A 26907-nucleotide genomic window follows, 5' to 3' on the forward strand; every position below is an offset into this window, starting at 1 on the left:
CCCTCCCCTTTCCCCTTTGGTAACCATAAATTTGTTTCCTGTGTCTGTGAGTCTCTTTCTGTTTTGTAAATAAGTTCATTTGTCACATATTTTTAGATTACACATATAAGTGATATCATGTGATATTTGTCTTTCTCTTTCTGACTTACTTCACTTCGTATGACAGTCTCTAGGTTCATCCATTTTGCTGCAAATGGCATTATTTCATTCTTTTTTATGGCCGAAGTAGTATTCCAGTGTGTGTGTGTGTGTGTGTGTGTGTGTGTGTGTGTGTGTGTGTATATATCTCTCTCTATATATACACTTGGGCTGTTTACATGAGTAAAATTTTTAAATGACTGGAGAATGAAAAGGAAAGAGAAAAGAGAAAAGATTTTCAAAACCTGGCAGTGCCTTTCAAGAATGTCTCATTTTTGTTTTGTTTTGTTTTGATTTAGTGAATTTTTCATTGTCAATGCTAAATCCAGGCAGAATTCTGGAAGATGAAATGACTAGGTAATTGGCTAATATATATACGTATACATTAGTATTTGTTTATGGTGTACTTTTAGAAAATGTTTTACTTGAAAATAATTTCAAACTTAAAGCGAATGAGAACAATGTGCGAAGAGTCCCTGTGTGCTCGTTACCTTTTATTACCCTCTTTAGCCTGTTGTCATCGATACCATCTTCCCTGTCATTTAAAGTCGGTTGCACACGGCATGGCCCTTTATTCACAAATACTTCAGTGTGGTTCCTAAGAGCAGGAAGGTCTCTTTATAACCACACTACAGTTACCAACATCAGTAAATTTGATATTGATACAGTACTTTGATCTAATCTACCATCTGTCTTCTGATTTTGTCAGTGGGTCTAATAATGTCATTTAATGCCATTTTCCTCCTCCTTCAGCCTTCTTAATAGAAATTTCAAAAGCCCATAACATAATGTTTGAATGTTTACATATCAATTAATGTTGCTGATTTGAATGAGGATTGTCTGTATGCTGTAGCAGGCTTACAAGGCTTCTATGCTGGAAACAGTTTGTAAAATCATATTAAAAGTCTATTTGTAAATATTGAAACTGGATTTATTATTTTTAAAGATACTAACTTTCCTCTAATTTAGTTAAGACTTCATTCCAAATTGGTTTGAAGTCATGACCTTTTAGCACACTATTTTAAAATTATTTACAATTCTGCCAGTTAGGAAGAGGATTTTTTGTTCCTTATGTAAACAATTTGGAAAAACTTACACTAAGAACCGTTTTGGGGGCTCACCTCTCAACCTGTTTATGCCAATGTGTAAACAGTAGAGAACTTTTTCAGTACATTAAGATATGCAAGTCTAAGGGAGAGGGTATAGCTCAAGTGGTAGAACACATGCTTAGCATGCACGGGTCCTGGGTTCAATCCCCAGTACTTCCTCCAAAAGTAAATGATTAAGTAGACCTAATTACCTCCCTCTGCCCCCACCAAAAAATAAATAAATAAAAAGTTTTAAAAAGATACGCAAGTCTAGAATATTAATTATGAAAGAGTCAAGTTGTGTCTATAAATTGTTGATATCAGTTTAAAAATGGTTTATTAACATCATGTTTTTTGCAGTTAACCGTAAAGCTTCATGTTACCTTTGGCTGGTAATTCAAGTGGATAGATTTGCCATTTCATCCTATAATTTAAGGAAAGAGAAAAAAATTAATGTGTATGTTTTATAATGGCCTACACAGTCTTTGTGATCAGCCAGTAAACTTATTAATTCCCAAATCTGAGTATTGTTACTGAAAGAGATAAATAAAGGACTGTATTTAAAGGAAACTTCCTAATTATTTTCCAGATATGCATATTATTATTCAGGATTAGGTGCTGGAGTTCTTGTTGCTGCCTATATACAAGTTTCATTTTGGACTTTGGCTGCTGGCCGACAGATTAAGAAAATTAGGCAACAGTTTTTTCATGCTATTCTACGAAAAGAAATAGGCTGGTTTGACCTCAATGACACCACTGAACTTAATACACGGCTAACAGAGTAAGTATATTGTTAATGTCACCATTTCATAAAGAAGTTAACTGCTAATGATGTGAAAATTTGTCAAGGGAAGATTTTAAATGAAAAATATTTCTATTACATTAAGCATTTGGTGATTATTGGGAGTGGATCGTCTGCCAGCCATCTCTAGCACCTACAGCCTGTGCCACAGTGAGCTTTCCTCCTCTGTCAGTTTTCTCTCCTCGGCTATATGCTATGTATATTTGAGGCCTGAGCTCACGTCTAATACTTGTTTCTCTCTCGTGGAGTTTATCACAGGCCTGACAGATATTATACACTCAATTAAGATGGCTGAATGAGTGAATTCACAAGGAGTCTCATCTTAGTAATTGTTGACTCTTCACTTATTCAAAAAATATTTGAGGAGCTATTATGCAACAAGCACTGTTCTCGACGTGTGTGATAGACCGGTAAAGCGAAAAAGATCTCGGTCCTTTTTGTTGTGGACATTTCCAGCAGGGGGAGATAGAGGGTAAACTTTTTCTGACTGTTCGTCCTGGCAAGAGTGTCATCAGCCAATGAAGCCAAAGAGGAGGGAAGATCAGCTCATTTAGGGTCTGGCTGGCCTCCCTGAGGACCTCAGCTTTCACTCTGAGTGAAATGGGCAGCCAGTGGATGTTTCTGATCTGAGAAGTGACATGTTCAGATTTACGTTTTCAAAGGACTGCTGTATTGGAAGGAGAGTGGGTTGAGAATAGCACTAAGGGTAGAAGCAAAGAACTCTTCTCTATAACTGTGACAGTGCCCTCCCTAGCTCCTCCTTTTAAACAAATTGACTCTTTTGTTCAAAATGCTACTATGTCTAATAGAATTCACTAATTTAAATAGCATCAACTCTAATGATATTAACTTCTTAGAAGCATGAACTAATCTGAATTTCTTCCTTTGTACAGTATTTAGGTGGGGAAAATATCATTCAAGAGGCTAAGACTGAAAGAGGCTTGCAGGAATCTGAACAAATTTTTGCCTGTCCCTGTGTTTGATAGATGTCTACTTCACCTTTCTGATGAAGACCTCCGCCTGTAACCGCTTAGGTGTGATCTTTTTTAGTGACATCTCCAAAATTGGTGAAGGAATTGGTGACAAGGTTGGAATGTTCTTTCAAGCAATAGCCACGTTTTTTGCAGGATTCATAGTGGGGTTTACCAGAGGATGGAAGCTCACCCTTGTGGTAATGGCCATCAGCCCTGTCCTGGGACTCTCTACAGCCATTTGGGCAAAGGTATGCAAAACTTGGGCATTTCCGCGTGTGTTAACCTACACAGACAGAGCTACTTTTAATATGCAGGATTCTGGTACCTGTACTTGTGCAGATCTGTGTTGAATGGCATTTGAAGCCACATCCAGGGGGTTTCAGGATGGTGGAATAATAGGACCACCCTTTCCAGGAAACCAAATCCAGAAGCACATTGTAACTATGGTGCTCTAATAAGGAAATGAATTTTTTAATGGGGCTCAAAATGTCACAGTTATTAGCTCAGTTACAGGTTTTCTGCACTGTTATTGCTTTAGGTAAATCTTTTGGCATAGTAATTTAAATTACATATATGGTTATGTCCATATTTAAGTAAACACAACTTTTAAGTATAGCATTCCTCCAAACTACTGCATGAATACAAAAAAATTTAAATAAGTTTGAATTTGTTCTATTTAGTTTTAATTTTGCCTTGCAATAAAACTCACGTAACCTGTTCTATTTCAGCCAACACTCCAGAGTTAAGAAATTCTACTGGCAATTTTTGCTCATTCTGAGGTTGATGATTTACTTAGTAAACTACTGGTCTCTCTCTCTCTCTCTTTTTGTTGTTTTTTGATTCTTTCTTTACCTTTCTCCTGCAATATCTTATTTAGCCATCTTATGATTCAGTGGAATGTCCAAACTAAGTCTGGAAGTATTGTTTTCAGAGTAATTAAAAATTGTGCAATAAAGGAAAGGACAGTGAATCCTTTCCAAGCAGTAAGGTTTTATTTTTAGTTTATTTTGCAGTGAGCAGAGAAAAAACAGTAGCAGATGTGGAATTCAACACTGGTCCCCAAAAGACTATTTGGGGAATTATGTGTGACTCCCCTTGAGGGGTGGGTCAGACCCAGGCTTCGTTGGGGGAGGGGCAGTGGTGTAAAGCAGCCACTGGATCTGGTGCACTGGGTGGGGTTTGCTTCATGACTTCAGTGTTTGGTAAAGGACAGGGTTTGAGAAGAAAAAGTCAGTTAAAGAGTTGATCAGACAGTTTTTTAACCTTTTCCCTCCTCCCTTATACAAAAGTCATGAATATTTCTCTCCTGTCCAGATACTTTCCACGTTTAGTGACATAGAACTTGCTGCATATGCCAAAGCAGGCGCGGTGGCTGCAGAGGCTCTGGGGGGCATCAGGACCGTGATAGCTTTCGGGGGCCAGAACCGAGAGCTGCAAAGGTCAGGAAGGTTCTTTGTCCACTAGTTCAGAGAACCCACTTTTACATTTTGTTACTTATTCTTTTGTGGTATATGTTTACTGCTTTCCTTTTCCTGATATTAACCCCTCACCCACAAAATATAGGCACCCTGTGCTGATGGCTAGAGTTTAATGTCAGACTGTGAAGCAGGATTCTTACCCTTTTGTGTTCCATGGACTCCTTTGTCAGTCTGATGACAACTGTGGACTCTCTTCTTAGAAATGATTTTAAATGCATAAAACAAAATGTGTAGGATCACAAAGGACACCGATTATAGTCAAGTGTAGTGATCAAAATATTTATAAATTATGATATAGGAAATATGTCTCTATTGTTGACATATTAAATACTAAGAGCTAAATGTGGGTCTAGTAACTACTGCAATTCAAAGTAGGGTTGCAGGTAAAGGATATTTCAAGATATCTGTAACAATTAGAACATGATATGAAAATGATCTGGGATTTCTATTGGCAACAAGAGTCCCAGTTACTGCTAATACTACAGTGATTTGTTGCCTGCAGTGATGATAATCAAAGGAAATGGTAAATTTCAGTGAGAGGTTAGTGAAAACAAATATGTAATTTCTTTCCCCAATCAAGTTCCTTATCCATGGATCCCAGATCAAGTACCCCGGCTCTAAAGAAGCTTGATAGACAAAAACCTAAATGCCAGAACACAGCACCCTAATAAAGGCTGCTCCCCTCTACTTAAATGCCCCAACCCGTTTTCTTTAAATAACCGCAGCCCCTCCTATAGCCACAGTAGGAGTCTATGTAAAGTATTTTCTCTGGCTGTTCTGTGGGACTCTTGATACGTACCCACAACTGTTTGAAAAAGAAATTCTATGGAAATTCTTCAGCCTTAAAAGCAAAGATTCCTTAGTTCCTTCTTTTCCATTTTCTATTTTCCTACACCTGCAGCCCTCTTCAAAACCAACACTTGCCTGGTTCTCTAACCTCTTCCTTTTTCTCTCTCACTGCTGCTTCCTGTACATGGTAGCCACACAGACCACACTAACCCCCAGTTGGACCTCAGGATGTGAGTGTAATCAGTGCCGCTCCATTAGCTGCAGTAGGCGAGCCGCCCAAGCGAAGGTAATTACAGCATGTCCACTGCTGACACCAGAGCCCCGTGTCACTTTGGAGGCAACGTAAACCTACTTGTCCGTGCCTTCTGGCCCAGCCACATGGAACTAGGCACAGTGCTGGACGTGGCATGCTGGCTGTCTCCCCAGGGACGCAGCTCTGCTCAGTGAATGCATCACCCAACCCTGAAGAAAGAGCTCTGAAGAGTTGGGTGCTTTAAGTAATCAAAAGTCATAATTTTTGGTGGCAGCAGACATTGTTAAAAAACTAATAAATTCTCAACATCTTGTTCGGTTAAGCTAAAAAAACTATGATGTTGTTTGTCTTTTGTTAGAAACAAAAACACTCTGACATATGTGGTATTTTCCCTAAAGTCCCGTTTTATAGCCAGTGAGGTTTTTTTTTTTCCCTGATTTTAGGAAAATTAAATTTGACACACCTTCTGTGTCTAGCATTGGAAAAGTAGATTTAATTTAAATTTATGGGGAAAACATTGTAATTTAATAGAACCATTCTAGACATTTATAGATGTACATCAAATCCTAGAAACCAGTAATATGAATTTTAATTACTATTCAAAAATATGACAGTAGTAGAATGAGTAATATTTTGGAAGAGATTAAGTTCTAAAACAATAGTAATAACAATAGGAAGAGGATTTGTCAGGTTTTGCCAACAATGTGCTAGCACGGTAATAACTACTTTCTGTAATTATCTGTCATCCTCACAGCCATCTTGCAAGCTGGGCATTATTGACTCCATTTCACAGGTGGGATGAAACTAAAATCTAGAACAACTGGATAAGGACCTATCTCCCATAAGTAGCAACCACTTTATAGCCTTGCCCCCTGGCTTGGCAGTTGAAGGACAGTCTGATCAGAAACAAAATCAAACAAAACAAGAAAGCAAAGGCCCAAGTATATGTACAAAAACATGTGAAATTCCTGTCCCTCACCCAATGGGACAGCAGAGGGAGGGTTTTCTTTTCTCTAGAGAAGAAAAATTGAGCTGTGTATCTAGCTCTTTTAAGAGCCCTGAACAGCGTTTACATTTTGGTGTTTTCCCTGATTGGCTTGGTTTCTCCTCTTCCACCTTAACCTTGACTTGTAATGCTGGCCATGAAGGCGATGGTGAGGCTCTTCTGTCTCCCAGGGATGAGAGTTCCATTCTGGAACAGCTCTGGGAACTTGGGTGGGACTGGTGGAGACCAAGGGAGATGGGTCCAGATCGGCAGAGAAAAGGCTCAGATCAGTTCTGGTCCTGGCCGATCTTGGACTGGGTCAGTTCAGTTTTCACCAGGGGTTTCTTACTTGATGGCTCTGTTCCTTAAATCTCCAACCCTATAGGAGGTGAATGTGGCCCCAATTATGGATTGTTTTCTTATTATCATGTTTCCCCCTCATTTTCTGGTAGGTACCAGAGACATCTAGAAAATGCCAAAAAGATTGGAATTAAAAAAGTTATTTCAGCAAGCATTTCCATGGGCATTGCCTTCCTGTTAATATACGCATCGTATGCGCTGGCCTTCTGGTATGGGTCCATTCTAGTTATATCAAAAGAATACACTATTGGAAATGCATTGACAGTAAGTAGTTTTCCTCGTATTTATGAAGAATCTGAAAATACTGTTATTTATCTCTCTTTTCTTTCATTTTCCTCCTTTTTGAAGGATGAGCCATGGTTTTAGGCTTTTTTCTTGGTGAATCTTTGCTCTGTCCTGTGGGCAGAGCTGGCCTTCTAGAATACACAGGGCATAATTATTTGTAGGGGCAAGAAAATAGCCCCTACCCAATTAGTAGTTAAACCAATTGAGAAACAAATGCAACATGTAAACAAATAAAAATTGAATGAATGTATGAATGAACAAATATTGATTGGAGCCATCCTCATTCTGCCTGTGAGTTTCATTATATAAGAAAGTAGACATTATTATAGATAGGTCATAGTATGAGAGGATGTTAAATTTACATAATATAAATACAAAATATAATATAAAACATCAGCTATCCAAAAAATAAGATGGAAAGTTATTTTAGTTTGTTAGCTTCATTTTATGGTTATAAAAATAATATGTACTAGCTATAGAAAGAATTAGAATAGAGACTTAAAAATTAAAAATTACATAGAATTACTTACGATCTACAAATCCATATACACTGAATGATAACTTTTGGTGTATACCTTCCAGATCATTTTCTATATGTAAATTCTTTCTTTCAAAACTCCGATTTTACTATGCATACCTTTCTGTAAATTTTTTATAAACTAGCAACATATTGTGACCTTCTTTCCATGTCAGTGGCAGTCAGAACAACATGTAACCATTCAACGAGCAATCTTTTAAAACCTGCACTCCCCGATCCTTCTAACCAGAGGACACCGGACACAGTTTGTCCTCTTGATGATGACTTAGGGACATTACGAAAATGTATCATTTCAGAATGTTTTCCAGAGTGGTAGCTTCAGATTCCATTGAAGTGCTGAGGGCCATTTGGCTGGATGAGCTTTTGTAATTTCTGAGTCTGTTTTTTTTCTCCTTTTGGTCTCCTGTCTGGTTGTCAGCTTGGAAGCTCTCCACCTTTCCTCACTTCCTCATTTACTAAATTTTATGAAGAAGGGAGATTGAAACTTTACTCTACCATTCACCCTCTGTGATGAGTGTGTCCTCTCTGGCTTGGTCCCCCCATTTATGGTACATGGACAGTGACATCTCCCCAGCAGGGCTGCAGAGTGACATCCATGATGCAGGGAGCCCAGTGATGCCCCCTGTGTAGAGACCGAGTGCTCCAGTGCTCCACTGATTTTGGCACTGATTTTGGTAGAGACGTTTTTGCTTCCTTCCTGGTCTTTCTCTGTATTGCAAATAGTGGGTAGATATTTCAGGGATATTGGAGTTTTGGGTGTGTTAAGTGTTATTGTTACTGTCTTCTGAAAAAGGTCAAACTATACGTAGACTTTCCATCACATCCAGAGAGAAAGAAGTCCTTTCTCTTCATTTATGTTTTCCTCAATTAACGTATGCTAATAACCTGGATTCCTGAAGTTATAGTCTTGACTTTTCTCTATCAGTGTATTTTCCGAGTGTAAAAACTATGAAGGGATATGCATTAAGTTTTTGTGCTATCGTACAGAATAGTTGTGTAAAGGAGTTATTAATCAGTGCACACAGGTGCGATTTAGTGTTTTATAATGTGTGAACTATTACTTCTTATGGTAAAAATCTTATCAAAATATGTATGCAAAATGGTATTTTTTAAGGAAAATTTCATGTGGCTGAAATCTACCCATGTTTCATCATGAACATCCTGTGTACTTCCATGCATAGTTAAAGAAAATCATACATGACTGATGACAAAATATAAAATGTTTTCCTCTGGTAGCAGTAGCTTCAGAATCAAGGAAGGAGGTTTGAAAATTTTTTTCTGACTCCATGTAAGCCCAGGAGAAGAGCATCAGATAGTTTGGCAAGCTAGACCAAAGAAGTATTTTTGAGATTGAAGAAACTCATTCATGCAGTAACATACTGTGTTCACCTTGTAAATTGTGCTCTTTTGTCAAAAAAAATCTTGAAGGGATAAACCTAAACTCAATCCTTTGGGTTGTTAGTGTTTCATACAAACTGTGTTCAAGATAATGACAGTTGCCTGAATGGGGCTTAGAACTTTTCCTTGTGTTCTCTCGCTCAGGTCTTTTTCTCGATCCTGATCGGAGCTTTCAGCATTGGACAGGCTGCTCCCTGTATCAATGCTTTTGCCAATGCAAGGGGAGCAGCATATGCCATCTTTGACATTATTGATAATGTGAGTCATTTATTATTTTAATGTTGAAAAATTCTTTGAGGCTTGGATAACTAAATCTGGCTTTAGGTTGAATGTCCTATGAAAATTAATTATGTGACATGAACCACCTCTCCTTAGTAATGAATGAAATAACATGCCCCTTGTTCCTATTTCTCAAAGTTTATCTTTGAATAATCCAACACCACTGATCTCAGTTTGGAAAAGTACATCTTGCCCTGGTGCGTTACTATTAGAGTTCGGAGCAAAGATGTTTGTTTCTCTAGTTTTTGTCTTTTTCTCTTTCATTTTGTAGGCAGCCTGAGAATATTATGATTTCTATACAGGGTGAGTGGGTGGAAAAATTATTTGTGGGGCCAAAATTGACAGCGTGTTTTGGTTGCCCCCCCCCTTAAAAAATGATCATGGCACCTATGATATAATTTTGAATCCACTGTATTGAATATGTTGTACTGACCACAGTGAAATAAAGAAATTAGTTTTGACATATTAAATTACGTCACTGCATTTACACAGAGAAAATGCAAACTAGATAACTGAAATCTGATGGTTTAATCCAAGCAATTCCTCCTGTTTCACCAGTCTAAGACATGAGAAAATTGTTCAGCAAATCTTGAAAGTTTACATTGTTCCTAAATAATTTGGCTCTAACCAATTGTTCAGTCTTCTCAATTCAGTCCATTACATTTATGATTTAGGAACAGGCTAATTTTCACCAAATGCTGAAATACCTGGATATATCAATTATAGTGTTTTTTGTTTTTCAGCTATATAAATGTGCACATCTGATCGTTTAGAAAATTTATGAGGGTGTGCCAGAAACTTAAAGTGAACTATTGTATGAAATGAAAGTAATGTATCCCTTATGTACTTTTCCAGAAGAATCTATTTTCTGAGAAGGAATATTTCCTAAAGCACATACACACATACACATATACAGTCTCCACCGTAGGTTCTGTCTCATGAGGGGGAGTAGGCCATTCTGGGTCCTATTTTTTTAATTTGCTGAAGCATATTCCTTAAATACACAACTATTTGTCCTTTGAAGGAATAGTCATTGATTTTTGTTTTATTTAGAATCCTAAAATTGACAGTTTTTCAGAGAGAGGACACAAACCAGACAACATCAAAGGCGATTTGGAGTTCAATGGTGTTCATTTCTCCTATCCAGCTCGACCTGATGTCAAGGTATTGTAAGTAATATTTATAGGAATTCCTAATTCAGAATGATTGTTTAATCATCTTAAAGAATCCAAAGTCTCTATTATTTTGATGTGTATGTGCTTTTTCCTTTTGAGTTTTTATTAGTTTTTTTTTTTCAAATTTAAAATGGAATAAAATTCTTCCACTTTCAGGCTTTTGTGGTGAAGTGAGTTCTTTTTCTCTCACAGATCTTGAAAGGCCTCAGCTTGAAGGTTCAGAGGGGGCAGATGGTGGCCCTGGTTGGGAACAGTGGCTGCGGGAAAAGCACCACGGTCCAGCTGGTGCAGAGGCTCTATGACCCTGATGAGGGTATGGTAAGTGGGAAGAACCACCTTCTCCAAAGTGGGAAGTTGGGCACCAATTAACCCGTTGAAATGGTTTTTTAGTAACAAATTAGCCTGTGAATCCAATTTTGGTAAAAAGGCTACGTAACCGCAGTGCATCTGGAAAGTACCTTCCAATCCTTGGGCTGGTCTAACAAAAGTATTCAAGATGATGTCAGCCAAGAAACTAGACAATACTCGCCTCTGTTCCAGCTAAGTTTTTCATAACTCACTAGATCACTGGAAAATAGTTATCCAAACCACTGAGAGGATTATTTTCAATGACTTACTGGGTTTGGTCAAAAGTATTCCATACAGCAATTGTGGACAACCTGGTTTTCAGGGTCACAGGAAATCTTAGGACAGTAATTAAGTTCATCAAAGACAGCTGAGTTTTCTTTTTTTTAAAATGTTTTTTTTTTTCATTTTAATTTGTAAAAAAGTTCTGGGAGGGAATTAGGTTTATTGGTTTCTAGAGGAGACACTGGGGATTGAACCCAGGACCTTATGCATGCTAAATACACACTCTACCACTTGAGCTATATCCTCCCCTAAGTTCTCTTAAGTGTTGAAATATCTGAAGGGGAAAGTGAGATGGTCTCTAAGAAACTTCTGGGGACACGGGGAACTGTAATAGCCTAGGGTATATATTTTTTGCCTTTTAAAAATTTTGTTATAAATTCAAACTTACAGAAAAGTTGCAAGCAGAGAAGTCATGTATACTCTTCACCCAGATTTACGAATTGTTTCTGTTTTGACCTACTTGCCTTATTAGTCTTCCTTTCTCATGCACGTGCATATGTATGTATGTATTACACACACACACACATGCATTTTTTCTGAACCTTTGAGAATAAGCTAAAGATATGATGCTCCTTGATGCCTGCATACTTGAGAATATATTTTCTGAGAAGAATGAAATTCTCTTACAAATTCAGAAAATTTAGCACAAATAAAATGCTAGCCTACAGTATATATTCAAATTTCCTCAACTGTACCAACTTTAGGACATTGACTTTACCTGGGGTTAAAATGCACTATAGTACAACAATTATGAAAACAGAGCTTTACATGTTACAAAGGAAAACAAAAAACATAAAAAGGCATTGAGGTAGAACACAGAATGCAGAAATTAATACAAAGTTTTCCAGGATACACAAGTTATTTATTTATTTCATTTCATAAAATTAACAAACATTTTTGGAAGAATCTGCTATTACTAAGGAGGACCATAGGGCCATCCTCATTTCCTACAGCAGACTCTAGGTTGGTTGAAGTATAAACAGTTTTCTTTATTTTTTAAAAAGAACCTAATAAATGCTAACAATTGGGGATTAAACATTTAAAAACATCTTATTTTTAAAAGTGTTATTTGAATAGTACATATTTTTCTAGAAAATATACATGTCAGTAAGAAAAAAGTCTTCAGAAATTCTGTAACTCAGATATTCACTGTTCACATCATGATTTAAGAATTTCCTTAAATCACTGAAATTTCACTGAAATAATAGAAGAAATGCCCAGTGGCATAGCTGACTGATTCAATTTTTCATTAGACCTCTCTCCAATAAAAATCAGTAAAGCTATAATAAAAGAAAGCAATAAATTGGAACAAATTATTTATGATATATATGGAAAAACTATTATATTTAATATTTTAGTAATTAATATGAATCTATCATATGATAAGAGCATGCAAATCTTTTGAGAATATAGATTTGTAAAAAGTTTCAAGAAATGTTCAGCCTCACTTATATACAAATTAAAGCTAATATAAGCTACCACTATACACTTTTTGATTAGAAAAAACAGATGAAAATGAAAAAACTCAGAGCTAGTAAATTATAATTAAGCAGATATATTTATATATTCCTGCTGACAGTGTAAATTATTAAGATCTCTTTAGAGGATTGTTTATTCAGCGTTCATTCAGCAAGTAATAAATGCCCAACCTATGCCAGTTACTGTGTAAAGTTAAGCAATTGTTACTGGAGAAGAAAAAATAAATCATCTTCTTCAGCCTTTTAATTCTCTATTTTTACATTGATTGTCCTTCAGTGTTCCTTGAAGGGAGACAAATATTCAGCAGGTAAGAAATGCTAAAGTAAGTTAAGGTATACTAAATATATTTAAACATCATAATGCCATCAAAATGATATGTAGACTAGGTAAATGGACATTTTTACTCAAATGTAATAATGGTAAGCAAAGATAATAGTCACACAAAAAATATATAGCCCAGTATATACTCACTTACAGAGAATAATCCATCCATGAAAAAACTACATGTAAGATAATAAATATCACAAGAGAAAATACACTTTATATTTTTAGTCTTGCACATAGCTATTTATTTCCAATTCTCATTTCTAACCACTGAAATAAGGTAAATATTAGCTAAGGCTTTTTTAGTAACAAAGAATCTTGTTGCTTGAGATGTCAGATGGTTTAAAATATGTCATGGCGATATTTCATTTTTTCAGATTACCATCGATGGGCAGGATATTAGGACGTTCAATGTGAGGTACCTGAGGGAGATTATTGGAGTGGTGAGTCAAGAGCCAGTGCTATTTTCTACCACAATTGCTGAAAATATTCGTTATGGCCGTGGAAATGTCACCATGGATGAAATAATGAAGGCTGTCAAGGAAGCCAACGCCTATGAGTTTATCATGAAATTACCACAGGTAGAGCCTCTGTTAGTATAATTGCCCTTGAAATTAGAATTTCACCTCATACAACTGATTTCTTTCTTCAAAGGTCAAGTTAATAATGCTTTGCTAGGTAAGTCCCTTGAATTATTCAGGTGGAGGGTTAGGGAGTATAGCTTAGATGGAGCACCATATACCTATGGTACATGAATCATACAAAATTTTGTGCAGAGTATGTGTGAGTAGTGTTTTAGAATTCAGCATTTATTTATCGTAATTTGTGACTCATTATGATGGTCAAAATGAAGCTCCATGTTGTCTTCATGAATTTCTAGACTCCATAGCTCTTTCTTTTTGAAATCCTTCAAGAGCTCCACCATGCTTTCTGTTGTAGAAATTTGACACCCTGGTTGGAGAGAGAGGGGCCCAGCTGAGCGGTGGACAGAAACAGAGAATCGCAATCGCTCGGGCCCTGGTTCGCAACCCCAAGATCCTCCTGCTGGACGAGGCCACTTCGGCGCTGGACACTGAGAGTGAAGCTGAGGTCCAGGCAGCTCTGGATAAGGTCAGTGGACCCTCCACCTCGGAAGGACCAGCAAACTGACACTTGATTGAAAATCCTTGCCAGTGCTGTGCCAGTCTAGGTTGAAAAACATGAACATAAGAGCAAATGAAGCTCTCTCGTGGGGCGTTATTGATTATCTCCTTTCTGTCAGGTCATGCTGCAGAGAGAGGTGGATGACCCCTTAACTGACTTGCTCTGACCAAGGTGCAGTGAGCCCCAGTCCAGGCCTATGCAGTGAGCCCCTTCGCATTGTTTTTGGGGTTTTTTTTCTGGTTTTTCTTGGTTTGGGTTTTTTTGGTGGTTTTTTTTTTTTTTTTTTTTTTTTTTTTTTTTTGGTGTTTTTGCAGAGAATCTAGGACTTTGGTCAAAAATAGTTCTGTTAAAATGTACAAAGAAGAATCTGGTTACCTAGACACTGGTCCAGCTGGAAAAAAATTCAAAATACTTTCCTTTTTTTGTAGGCAGTACCTCATCTTTCTCTAGTCATAAAAGGGCGTTGGTGCTTTCCTGGAAATAAAATTCCATTTGTGTGTTTGTCTAAGCAAATAAATAAGCCACACACATTAAGACTACTGAGCTCCCAGGCCAGCTCAGATGTTTCTAAATCTGTCACTATCATCTTTACTAAGCTGAAGCTTCACAGGCAGAACCTGATCTTGGGACCCTTCCAATGCAGTATAGAAACCAGAGTCAGATGACACCATGTAAGTGGATTTCAAACACATAAATATCATAAATATATTTGAGTCAAGAAAGCTTAGTAACAAAATGTGCAAGTTACCTAACAGTTCTATCCAAACTACCTCTTGAAATTTTAGAGGTGAGTTGTATGAACCTTATTTTCTCAGGAAAATGTATACCTGAATCCTAAGTAAACACAACTGCCTCGTGTGCTGTAAACTGTAGTTAATTAATGCTTCTTGGCTTATCAGGTTAATATTTTGGCTTATCTTATATAATTTAATAATTAATGAGAAATGATGACAATTATTCCTCACATGTTTTTATGCTGAATTATATTGTTTTCATGTATATTGTCTCAAGATTAAGAGACTGAAATATAATACATAGGAGACTTGTATTTGGTTGGTTAAAGTGGCTTAAATCAGGAAATCATAAAAAATAAATACATGTATAAATTAAACAATTAATTTTAACTTAAAACGCATTAAACGGGCATTCATGTGTCAATATAGACCTTTTAGCACAAAGTTAGGTAGGATAAGAGAAATATTTATATCTATTGTTATTCCTCCCGGATTGCCTATCCTGGAAGAATAATATTTTCCTTTTGTCACTGGATCCTTTATATATTTATCAGTACCTCATGTGTGGCACCAACTTATTGCACTTAGGCATTTATTTTCATGCCTCTCTCCTAGAAAGAGTAAACCCCCAAGAGACAGCATTAATCAGTGGTTCATGTTTGTATCTCTGTAACACCCACTCCGGTGCCTTGCAAATAGTAAAGCCTAAATAAATTTTTACTGAATTGATTACCATGGCCTAGCTTATTGAGATAATACATGTCTACAGTAGAAAAAAGTTATAATGATCATATCAGCTTTTGGCTCAATAGATAGCAACTATTCATCAAAATGAATAAAAGACTTTTTGATATAAGTTCTTAAAGAATACAAAAGCAGACTTGATAAAGACTTAAAGAAAGTCAATAATCACAAAGTTTCATACCTACACAAACTTTCCTACTCACAGTGTTTCTATACTAGAGGGGCAAGAAAAGAACCAAAATGGTGATTTAATGAAATGATCCCCCAAAATTTCATTTTATGCTTTTTTTCCCCAGAAGTTCCAGAAAGACTAATGGATTATTAGTATTTCTTTTCTTTGTTTGGCCCTGCCTTTCATCCCTGCACATCCAAAATGAGTAGAAGTTCCAAATTTCTTAGGAGCTGGTATCTCTGAATCTAGGAAATTTATTTGCCAGTGTCTTGTCATCACTGGGGTGTTTGACAGCTCTGAAAAAAACATCCCTTTGTGTCGCATCTCTTCGACTCTAGCTCAGATTTCTTGGTCATGGGTGACAGTTGCTAACTTTGAAATTCACAAATACATATTTTGTTTCTCCCGCACACAGTCCTTCACTTGCAAGTCTGATTCCAATTCCTCTGGTTTTTTGTGTTGACATAGCATCAACCTATTATTCTCATAATGATAACATAGTCACTGTGAGCAATTTACTCATCCATCACTGTTAGTATCGTGAATATAATTAGACTGATCAAATTATTTCCTATATGCTTTATTATTCATGGACCAAGCCATGCAACTTCCACATCAGTAAATCAGTAAATATTTATGATTGTTTCTTTCTGGGCCTGGATGCTAAAAATCAAAGAACAGCCTTAAATGTTGTCCAATAGAATTATACTGCAGTCTTACTCTGTTTTTATGATTTGACTCTTTCATATTTATTTAAACACAATTGATTCATCTGTTTCAGTATAAGGACTAAAGTAGAAAGACCACATTATTTCTCCCAGGTGGCTACCCAGTTGGCTCAGTACCATTGATTACATAATCCGCCTTTTCGCTACAAGGCATATTTATCATATAGTAATTCTTAAATGGTTTGTGTCTATTTCTGCACTTCTATTTTTTCTGTTGATCAAGTTGCCTATTCATGTGATAACTTCCCCAGATTTTACTATTTTAATTGCTGTAGCTTTTTATGTTTTGATGTCTGGTGGAGACATGACCCTCTCATTAACTTCTTTTTCAGAATTTTCATGGATGCTCTTTTTAGTATATTTACAAGATTTTGCCACCATCACCACTATCTAACTGCAGAATATTTTCATCATCCCAAAAGGAAACCTTGTACCTGTTAACAGTCACTTCCCATGCCACCTGCACTCTAGCCCTTGGCAACAACTAATCTGATTTCCATCTGTATGTATCTGCCTGTTCTGGACATGTCATATAAATGGAATCATGCACTGCATGGTCTTTACTGACTGGCTTCTTTCATTTAGCATAATGTTTTCAAGGTTCATCCATGCTGAAACAGGCACCAGAATGTCATTCCTTTTTCTGGCCCAATACTATTCCATTGCACGGATATACCGCATTTAGTTTATCTTTTGATCAACTGATGAACATTGAGATTGTTCCCACTTTTTGGCTATTATGAATCTAGCCTCTCTTTTTTTCATTTATCTTTTTAACTGCTTAGGTGAATAGGGCTGTACTCCAATAACCATCCTAAGGTTGTGGTTTTATTGCTTCAGAGCAGGAGTGGTCTTAAGAAGCTGTTAGCCTAATAGGGCTAATGAGTAGCAAAAAGAGTAACCATTGTTAATGACATAACATGAATCACTTGATGAGAATTTTCCAGGGTGTAAATGCCCATTCATAAACCTACCAAGCCATCAACATGCGAGTTCACTGAACTACTTAGAGGCATGATTTGTAGATTTCACCATCCACAGAAATCACCCAAAGCACTTGCTAAAAATCATAGTTACTGGCCCAACTCCAGAGACTGTGGTTCAAATGATCTTTGAACCAGAATTTGAACCATCCAGATCCCAAGGTACGTTTTCCCCTAAGCTGCTTGCATGCCGTCCATCAGAGTTACAGTCAAAATCAGGGACTTCAGAAGAAACCCCATAGAATTGCTCTGGAGAAGGCTGTATGTGGTGACAACTCCTGAATATGCTTCTGCTAAAGTCTTTAGCATATCATGGAACTCAGAACCAGGGCTCCTCAGACAGGTATGAAAGCACTTGAGAGGGGTGGTAGATTTCCAGAGCCATCCATCCTCACACTGGAGGGATTGGCCTCCTGTCTGGTCAAGAACGGAAGTCTCCTTTAAACCTATCATAAGCGAGTGATGCCTTTGTGCTCTAATCACACGGGGTATCATCAGCCGCAAATGTGTTCATCTAAGGGCTTGACTGTGTGTTCATCCAAGGGCTTGACTGTGTGTTCATTGACAGTGTGTGGATATTGTAACCCTGCTGCCTTCCATGTGTGTCCTTTCCCCCTTTAGGCCAGGGAAGGCCGGACCACCATTGTGATAGCACACCGACTGTCTACAATCCGAAATGCCGATGTCATCGCAGGGTTGGAGGATGGAGTCATCGTGGAGCAAGGAAACCACGGAGAACTCATGAAGAAGGAAGGGATGTACTTCAGGCTTGTGAACATGCAGGTATCTGCTTCCTGGGAAGTTTTTCTGCTGTTTGCTCCTCAATATAGTATTCTTTGCATTATTAACATATCACGCAGCCTCTGCCATCCTGAGAAACGAGTATTCAGGAAGGTACCTAACAGTATATGTCTGAGACTTTAGTTCAGAGTTGTTGAAAGAATCCTGGAAGAGAGAGAGGTGAGGGAGGAGGAAAATCAAGGAAAATGCCAAAGACATTTCAAACTTATTCTTTAGGACAGAGATTCCTAACTGCCTACGGGACATCTTTAAACTAGCAGGTCCTTTCCACCGACACAGTGGGGATGATCAGAGTGTTGGTAGGAGTAAGAGGGCAATGCCAGGGTCTCTCGTGGTTGGGTGAGGTCCTCCGTGAATTTAGAGCACTTCCCAGATGATCCTAATGAAACCGATAGCAGGACTCATGCTCTAGGAACTGAATAGTTTGGTTTTTCTTTTGAAAATCTAACTCTTGCTCCTAAAATAGGTGATAATTATAATTATTGATTGGTCTTATTATTGAACATTTTATTGTGCTTACTTCTTTGACCAACTGTTCAAAATAAATAACCTAAAATATTTTATTCTGTAAACGTGATTCTTATACTTATAAAAGTATATACATTTGCTTTGATATAACTGTAACTTGTTTGTATGTATGTAGTTTTGTTCTTTTTCCTTCACATTTCAGATATACATCATCCAGATACTATCATTTTAATGGATGCTCGTAATTATATTAATGTATAAGAAATTGCTTAATCCTTAAGCTAGAGTTGGATACTTGGTTTGTTTCTAGCTATTTCTCTATTCTAAATATTGCCTCTTGGGAGCATGTGAGGGTTAAAAAAAAGTTAAGTGAAAAATTTGCTTTGTTTTCTGATAAGTAACTTAACTCCTCTGAGTCTCAGTTTCCACATTTTAAATACAAAACCTACCATGCAAGGTTGTTATAAGGTTAAGAAATAAGCACCTGAATGTACTAAAAAAAAAATCCACTTTAAAAGGGTGAATTCTGTGGCATGTGAATTATGTCTCAATAAAGCTGTTGTTTAATTTTTCAAAAGAAGCACTTGACACAAATAGATGCATGATGACTAATAGTTACTGAAATTTGCAAAGTACCTAAAGTGGAAATATTAAATGAAATGATAGCTATAAGTTTATAACTCTGGTTTCAGTTTTCTAGAGAACACTGTCTGGCGGGGGGGGGGGGGGGGGGGTGTCACTCCTAGTGTCTTTACTAACTGCTTCCACGTGGCCTAGCCAGCACACGCTCGGTAACACATACAGTGTTACTCTGATTCAGTTTTCGCCTTCGTTTCATTAATGGTTACTAACGCTCTGCGATTTTGCCTATGATGACATCTTGGGTCCTTGAGTGAGGTATCTCCCCCGGCTGGCCCATTTCTGTGCCCCTAAAAGAGTGGCCTTTCACTCCCAGCAGGACTCAGGCTGGCAGACTGCCAAGGGGATAACGACCTCTGACCTTTCAACATCATATTCCCTAACTTTTCTTTCCTAGGAAAAGTTGTATGATTGAAGACTGAACAGTGACCTGGTGTGACAGAAAAGGCCTGTCACCAAGTAGGCAATAGTTTGGGGCCAGTCATTTAACCAAACTGGATTTTGGTCTCTTGTTAAATGAGCAGGGTCAGCACTAAGATGACCGCAGATGTTGCTACCAGCTCTGGCATTTTATGATTCTTAGGGCCTTTGAATTTCTACCCCTTGGTACCCACACCTTTCCTACTGCTGACTTGGGCTTGGCCCTACCTTCCACTTGGTACTGTTGGAGAGATGGGAGAAGGAGCCACAGCGAGCCTGAGGGTTTGCCAAGTGCTGAAGCTAATGCGGCTACCGCTTCCTCAAACTCCAAAGGCCAACTTGGTGTGAATACAGCCTTGTCTTGGTTTTGTTTCTAAGTGGAATGATCACTGCTTTTCCATTAGGTAGACTGTTGGCTATTAGTTGTTTCCTTTAAATGTATCTTAATTCTTTTTCTGACTATAAATGTAATACATTATTTTTTATTGAAATAGAAGAATATAGTACATGTATTAAAATATATATAGTTGAAGTCCAATAGTTATATAAGTTACAGGTGTACAATATAGTGATTCACAGTTTTTGAGGATTATACTTCATTTATAGTTATTATAAAGTATTGGCTATATTCCCTTTGTTGTACAGTGTATCCTTCTTGTTTTTAAAACTTCAAGCATTTAAAACAATACAAACATGAATAGCTTAGTAATTTGAAAGTCTCCCATATTCAAACCCCTGCTGATAACCACTGACAGCCATTTGGTATTTATTTCTCATCTTTGCTAACCTAAAAGAGCGAAGTAGTATCTCTAGATTTCTTTAATGATTCATGATATTGAACATCTTTTCATAAGTCCGTTGGCCATTTGTATTTTTCCCTCTGTGATATCTTTTTCTGTATTAGGCTGTTTTCTATTAGGTTTTTCACGATATTCTTACTGATTTATAAGAACTTCTTGCATAAAAAGGAAATGCACCCTTCTCTTGCATGTATTGGGAATATTTTTCCTGCTTTGTTCTTTCAGTTTCACTTTGTAGTTTGTTTGGTGACCATAAAAAAAAAAAAAAAGAACTTTAAAATTGTGTGTAAAGAGATTATCGTTTTTGTCCTTTCCGTGTCCTCAGGATTTGAGGTTGTTCTTTTAGAAAGGATATTTGCCCATATTTCCTTTCAACATTTATTGCTTTACTTTTTACAATTAAATATTTGAGCCAGCTGAAGTATATCCATGTGTAGGAATTAAGGACTATTGGCTTTAAATATAAACTTTTTATCAACTAGTGAAAATTGTCCATCTTGGCTTTGGAGCTCAGTGACCTCAGCGCCCACCAAGTGAGGGCTTTAGGTAAGGCACAGAAAAAAATATGATGAGAGAGAGAGAGGGATTACTCATTTGGTCTGAGAAGAAGTCTAAGAAGTCTAAGATCAAACGGGCTTATTGGAAGAACTGTCTATTGAGATGGACACCTTGATAGCATGGACAAGATTACAGAAGGAGAAGAAGATGAAAGAAGGCATTTGTAAGAGGTGGTCCAGTTTGACTTGCCATGAGCTAGAATTGGGGGGAGCCAGGTTTGAGCATGTGGTGGGGAGCTGTGGAGGATTCTTGAGCTGGGGTGTGATTTGAGCAGGACTGCCCTTTAGGAAAGTGAATCTGATAGCAGTGTGGCGGTGGGCGGAAGTGAGCGTGTGGGAATCTGTCCCAAGATTGTCTTGAATCTAGGTTGGGTTTTTGGTTGGGAGATGGCATAAAGCAGTTCCGGTTAGAAGCAAGTAAGCAAATCCTCCATGCAGAGCAGATCCTTGCAGTGTGGCTCAAGGCACATGGGCCATATTCTGTCAGGGGTTGAGTCACAGCTAGAAAGTTAGGATCAGATACGATGCAGAGCCCACAATAGTCTTCTGTGGGTGCAGTAAGGCACTATCCATAGGAACGGGTTTGGGGGCAGGACTTGAAGGGGAGAAGCAAGAATAAGACAATACCACAAAGACTGAGGTCCATTAAGATGTGGACTCAGACATGGAGACAGCAAACAGAGAAGAGACTCCAGGAAGGTTGGGTTGATAGTCCCTCATCCAGCTTTGAGCTAAAGGTCCTTAAATTATCCTTCCCCCTGCCTCTTTAAAAGAGAGAGTTCATCCCAAAGCCAGCAATGAGGCTGAGCCTGCAGAACTGGTTACCTGGGATGATGTGTGGGTGAATCTGGGTGGGACTTTGAGGAAGAAAGATGACTGTGCTCAGCCAGGCAAGGGAAGCAGTTTAATTACCTCCTTTGGGCTCCTTTCATATTTATCTTCACTATCCTGACATGCAGCTTTGGGGAGTGACCAGCTTTTCCTTGTCTGTGGCTTAAAAATCAGCCCTTGATAATGTTTCTATTTCTTCTTCTTCCCTTTTGTGATGATCTATGACTTGTTCTCTGGATTCTTGCATCTTGAAGAAATTCCCCCATACCTGCTGGATGATGAAAAATTTACCTTTTAATTTTTAGAGAATACTTTTATACTCCAATTTTCATATTGCTTAAATCGTATTTTTTAGTAACTTGATAATCAGCTTTATTGTGGGGGGTAAGTAACTAGGTTTATTTATTTGTTTTGTTTATTTTTTGATGGTGGTACTGGGGACTGAACCCAGGACCTTGTGCATACTAAGCACGTGCTCTACCACTGAGCTATACCCTGATCCCCATATTGTTTAAATTGAATTTAACCTTTCTGTCCTTTGTAGCCTCTTTTACCTCCATGTGTTGATACACTTCTTGACAGTTTCCAGCTAGTCTTTATTGAGAAGCTGTTAGGGACTCTAAAAGTCTTGATACGTGATATTCAGAATGGCTTTATGGTTCTAAACTTGGAGGTTACATCCATCTGGACACCGACATATACCATATTCAATGTTTTGTTCTTCTTTTAGACATTAGAAAGTCAGACGCAGTCAGAACTAAATGATGAAGAGGCTTTGGCTCCAAATGGCTGGAAAACTCATCGCATAGTTAGGAATTCTACTCATAAAAGCCGCAGGAATTCACGAAAGCGTCAGAGTGGCCTTGATGAGGAAACCAGTGGATCTGTAAGTTGTTTTTCACTTATGTCTTTGTTTAGTTATGCTGCTGAAATTCTTAGCCTTGCAAGTATATTGCAGGCACAGATGATTTCTACTATGAACCATACTCTTCTTGAACAAAGGAAATTCCAGATTTTAAATGTATTTGTCAATGAATTGAAATCATTCCCAATCAAAAATAGATTTCTGATGAAAAAAGATCCAAAAGCATAGCCTTTGTGCTTAGATGCTTAAAATTAAGATGATATTTTGTTCATTTTTGAGATCCATAGATAAACAAGTCTGGTCTAAAGTAAGAGGTCCTGGTATTGTCATACTCTATTATATGGGATTACATTTAATTGTCTATGCTAGAAAATCCAGCGTAATACCAATTTAAGAAAAAAAGGGTTTTTTTTTTATCTCTTTCACATAAAAAAAAAAATCTTAGAGGTGAGAAACCCAGGGCTAGAATGGTGCCTCTACCACTGATACCATGGATTTAGGCTCCTTTCATATTTATCTTCACTATCCTGACATGCAGCTTCCATTCTCTATGGTCTAAAATGGCTCCTGAAGCTCCAGCCATCACATCCATGTTCCAAGCAGCAGGAAGAAACAAGGATTTTCCACACGTCCCACACAATACTTTTATTTATATGTCATTGGCCATAACCTAATTACATGGCCATACTTAGCCACAAGAGAGGGTAGAAAACTGAATCTTTTTGCCATATGCATTGCTACTGTGAGTAAGATTGGAATTCTCTTACTAAGAAAAAGGGGAGAATAACCAGAAATAGCCAAAGTGTACACTCATTAACATTTTTCACCTGAGGACTTGGGATGTTATTCATTCAAGTTAACAGAAGCTTTTATAATATAAAGGGAATCCATTCCTAGAAAAGATACTTATTTATATCAAGAAATGGTTTGAAAATATATTTTGATGTTATTTACCAATAATGAGGAATTTATTTTTACTCTTGTGTTGGCCTGAAGAAACTAATCCTACAGAGAGTTCATTGCATATGTTTTTCTCTGCCCACAGTGTTATTTGCCTGCAGAAATTACAGGGGTTCTCCTAGAGAGCTCAGTCTTGGTATATTGATGAAGCGAAGAATAGCAACTGTATTATTGTGGAGCAAAATTATCATAAGATAAACAGTGGCCCCCTTTTTGGCTATGTAAATATTGGCTTCTCATTTCCTCGTTTATCTTGAGAGTTACACTGCTAAATCTTGAGAGTCTGGTATTTTAGAGGAGCACTTCTCTTGGAGAAAAGCACAGAGAAGAGGGGAAAGCAGAAAATGCCAAATGACAAGGTTGTCGTAAGTGCCATCACAGAGGGATAAACAGCATGCCCAGGGAGCGGGGAGATGAAGTCTGGTTAGAGGAAGCTAGGAAAACCTGTCGGTGTGTGTTGAACAGCAGGCTGAGGAACAGGCTCACTGATCAGGCTGGAGACCAGGACTTAAAGATAATGTTATCTAGGGAGGGGAAAAAAACCCTAAAATGCAGAGAAAATGGGTGATTTGAAAGAAGAGGGCCAAGTGCAACCTTTGTTTAGGGTTTCTGTATCACAGTGACACAAATGCGACCTATTTAAACAACCATAAGGCTGTGGGATTCCATAGGCACCTTTTGTGTCTAGTTTAATGTTAAACCACCTCTACAGTCAGAATATTCTCCTTTCTGTGACCTCAATGCTGCATGCTTGACCAGAGAGTGAGTTCAACATTTGCCGAGAACCTGATATGTTCCAGGCATTGGGCTATTTCTAGTGATGTAAAGAAATCGTCTTCATCTTAAAAAAAAATTCAGCAAGACATGTAAACAAATAAATAGGAGGGGGGAATCACAAAACAAGCTAAGCTATGAAATAGGCGAAGTCAGCATAGGGAAGCGTGGTAAAAGAAAAAGGGCATAATTACTTTGGTCTTGTGAGTTGAGAACGTGTCACAGAAAAGGCAGCCCTGGGCAGGGTTCCAGGGTGAGGAGACCAGGCTCCTATTCTCAGGTTAATCCTAGCACTGTACATTGATGAGGGCACTTATCTGTCTGCTCACTGGTCTTGTCTTATTTGACCCCAACATCATCCTGGAGCCAAGTTGGGACTTGAATTCTAGGGCATTTTGTGCCCAGATCCTGCTGCTGCTCATTCTGCTGAGGCTGGAATAGAGATGGGCTGGTCACACCATGAAGATTGCTTCTCAGGTGAAGGACTCATATTCAGCTCCTGCTGTGGCATCAGTAGATGTTGTTAATATTTTATAACATCCTGTCCGACCCTCTAGTAGTTGCTGTAGCCAGGTTTTTCTCTGCACTTACTTTGCAAGTTTCTTGTGAGCAATGCCAGACCTTCTCTGTGTCCAACTCTGGTGACTGTTGTGTTATCCTGTTTGTCCTGATGTGTGTATGTTCCAGGATGAAGATGTGCCACCAGCGTCTTTTCTGAAGATCCTGCAACTGAATAAGACGGAATGGCCCTACCTCGTGGTGGGAACACTGTGTGCTGTTGCCAACGGGGCCCTGCAGCCTGCCTTCTCCATCATCTTCTCTGAGATGATAGCCGTGAGTCCAAAAGCAGCACCGGACAGCTAGAGTTGAGTCAGTTCAGCACTAAATCAGTTCCCAGGCCAACCTCACCACTGGGTCCACTTTGGAGTAAAGCAGCCCCGAATTAAACGAAGCCAAAGGTTTTAATTCACTTTTGACGACAACTGTGAGGCAGAAGAAAACCTTTCGAACCATTCTAAGTTATGCTCTTAATGAGATGGTACACTGTAAAATCTGCCAAGGAGGCATTCGAATTCCCTCTCTTCATTTGGGTGAAGTGATGTCAGGCAATGACCCCCATCTCGTTAGTGGAGAGGAGGTGCCTGTGTCTCAGGATGGCCGGGGGCAGGGGGGTGGTACTGGGGGGAAGAGTTCAAGTCTCAGTGTTGAAGAGGCCAGGCTCTGGGCACAGACCCTCCTCACCACTTAATTGCCGTGCAAACCTAGGGCAAGATGCTTTCTCTTGCTTGTACCTCAGTTTCTTCATCTGTAAAATAAACCTCTGTCCTATGGCTGAAGATTAAAGAGACTATATAGGTAACCATGCAGAAAACATTTAAGAGTGTCTGCCTCCAAGTAAGTCTTCAAAAAGTGCTAGCTACTCCATCACTGTTTACCAAGCCTTACAGGGCGTGGGGAGGCTCAGACTAAGAAGAAAAACTCAGACTCAGACTATCCAGTCGTCAAGTTCACTGGGGGATATATTCACCAGAAGTTATCAGAAATATCTAAGGCTTTGTAAAATCCAGCATTTATACTTTATAATCTTAATCAACCTCTAATATTATCGGAGAGACATTTTTCTGAAAGATGAACTGTTCTCCATCAGAGAATAATTTCATTATTCTCTTTTTTAATTTTTTGATTATTCATCTCATATAAGAAGTTTATTAGGCTTATGACTTTGAACATTAATCTACAATTAAGACCACAAGCTAAAACATAAATAAATTAGAAAGAACCCTCCAGCTGTTTTTAAATTACATAGTAAAGCCATCCCTGGCTCTCTTGCAATTCAGGAACTGTGTGGATTGTGTTTCGGTTTTGGGGCATCTGCTTTATGTTAAATGCTGCTCTGGCAACTGGAGACAGAGCTGGATACAAAATAAATCAAGTCATGGCCTCAGGAGTTTCCCTTCTTTTGGGACCGACACACAACACACAAAGAAAAAACAAATACATAACATGTCATGGGACAGCAAGTGGTTTAAAAGCAGAATCAGGCCATAAAGGAGCCAGAGATGGGGGTGCTGCTTCGTGTGGGTGGGTCAGAGGAGGTCTCCCTGGGCAGAGGCCCTGTGGAGTGAGGGCTGGGGGGCCGGCAGGGGGCAGGCAGAAGTTTCAGGCAGAGGGAGCAGCAAATGCAGAGGAAGAGGAACAAACTCTAAGAGGTGCAACCGCACACAATCCACGTGCAGTGTTTCAACCCATGTTAACCACCACGTACTCCTCGAATTCATTGAGAAAGGAGAACAGTGGCTCCCAGAGGGCTGG

General features: G+C 38.3%; 1 protein-coding gene across 5 annotated transcripts in view; it reads left to right on the top strand.

Annotated features, from left to right (window-relative positions):
- The window catches only part of LOC102513941 (phosphatidylcholine translocator ABCB4), a 59712-nt gene that overhangs the window by 12637 nt on the left and 20168 nt on the right, over positions 1 to 26907 (top strand). For 2 of the 5 annotated variants that reach the window (XM_032484067.1, XM_032484068.1), the window contains 13 exons: positions 438 to 495; positions 1816 to 2007; positions 3079 to 3250; positions 4317 to 4441; positions 6960 to 7131; positions 9233 to 9346; positions 10421 to 10531; positions 10735 to 10860; positions 13353 to 13556; positions 13915 to 14085; positions 18101 to 18262; positions 22726 to 22881; positions 25282 to 25428. In XM_032484067.1, the coding sequence (XP_032339958.1) occupies positions 438 to 495; positions 1816 to 2007; positions 3079 to 3250; positions 4317 to 4441; positions 6960 to 7131; positions 9233 to 9346; positions 10421 to 10531; positions 10735 to 10860; positions 13353 to 13556; positions 13915 to 14085; positions 18101 to 18262; positions 22726 to 22881; positions 25282 to 25428 (1910 nt within the window). The other 3 variants (XM_014565607.2, XM_032484069.1, XM_032484070.1) reach the window with 3 other exon arrangements.

Source organism: Camelus ferus, chromosome 7, assembly GCF_009834535.1.
Source record: "Camelus ferus isolate YT-003-E chromosome 7, BCGSAC_Cfer_1.0, whole genome shotgun sequence".
In the NCBI taxonomy this organism is placed as follows: Eukaryota; Metazoa; Chordata; class Mammalia; order Artiodactyla; family Camelidae; genus Camelus; species Camelus ferus.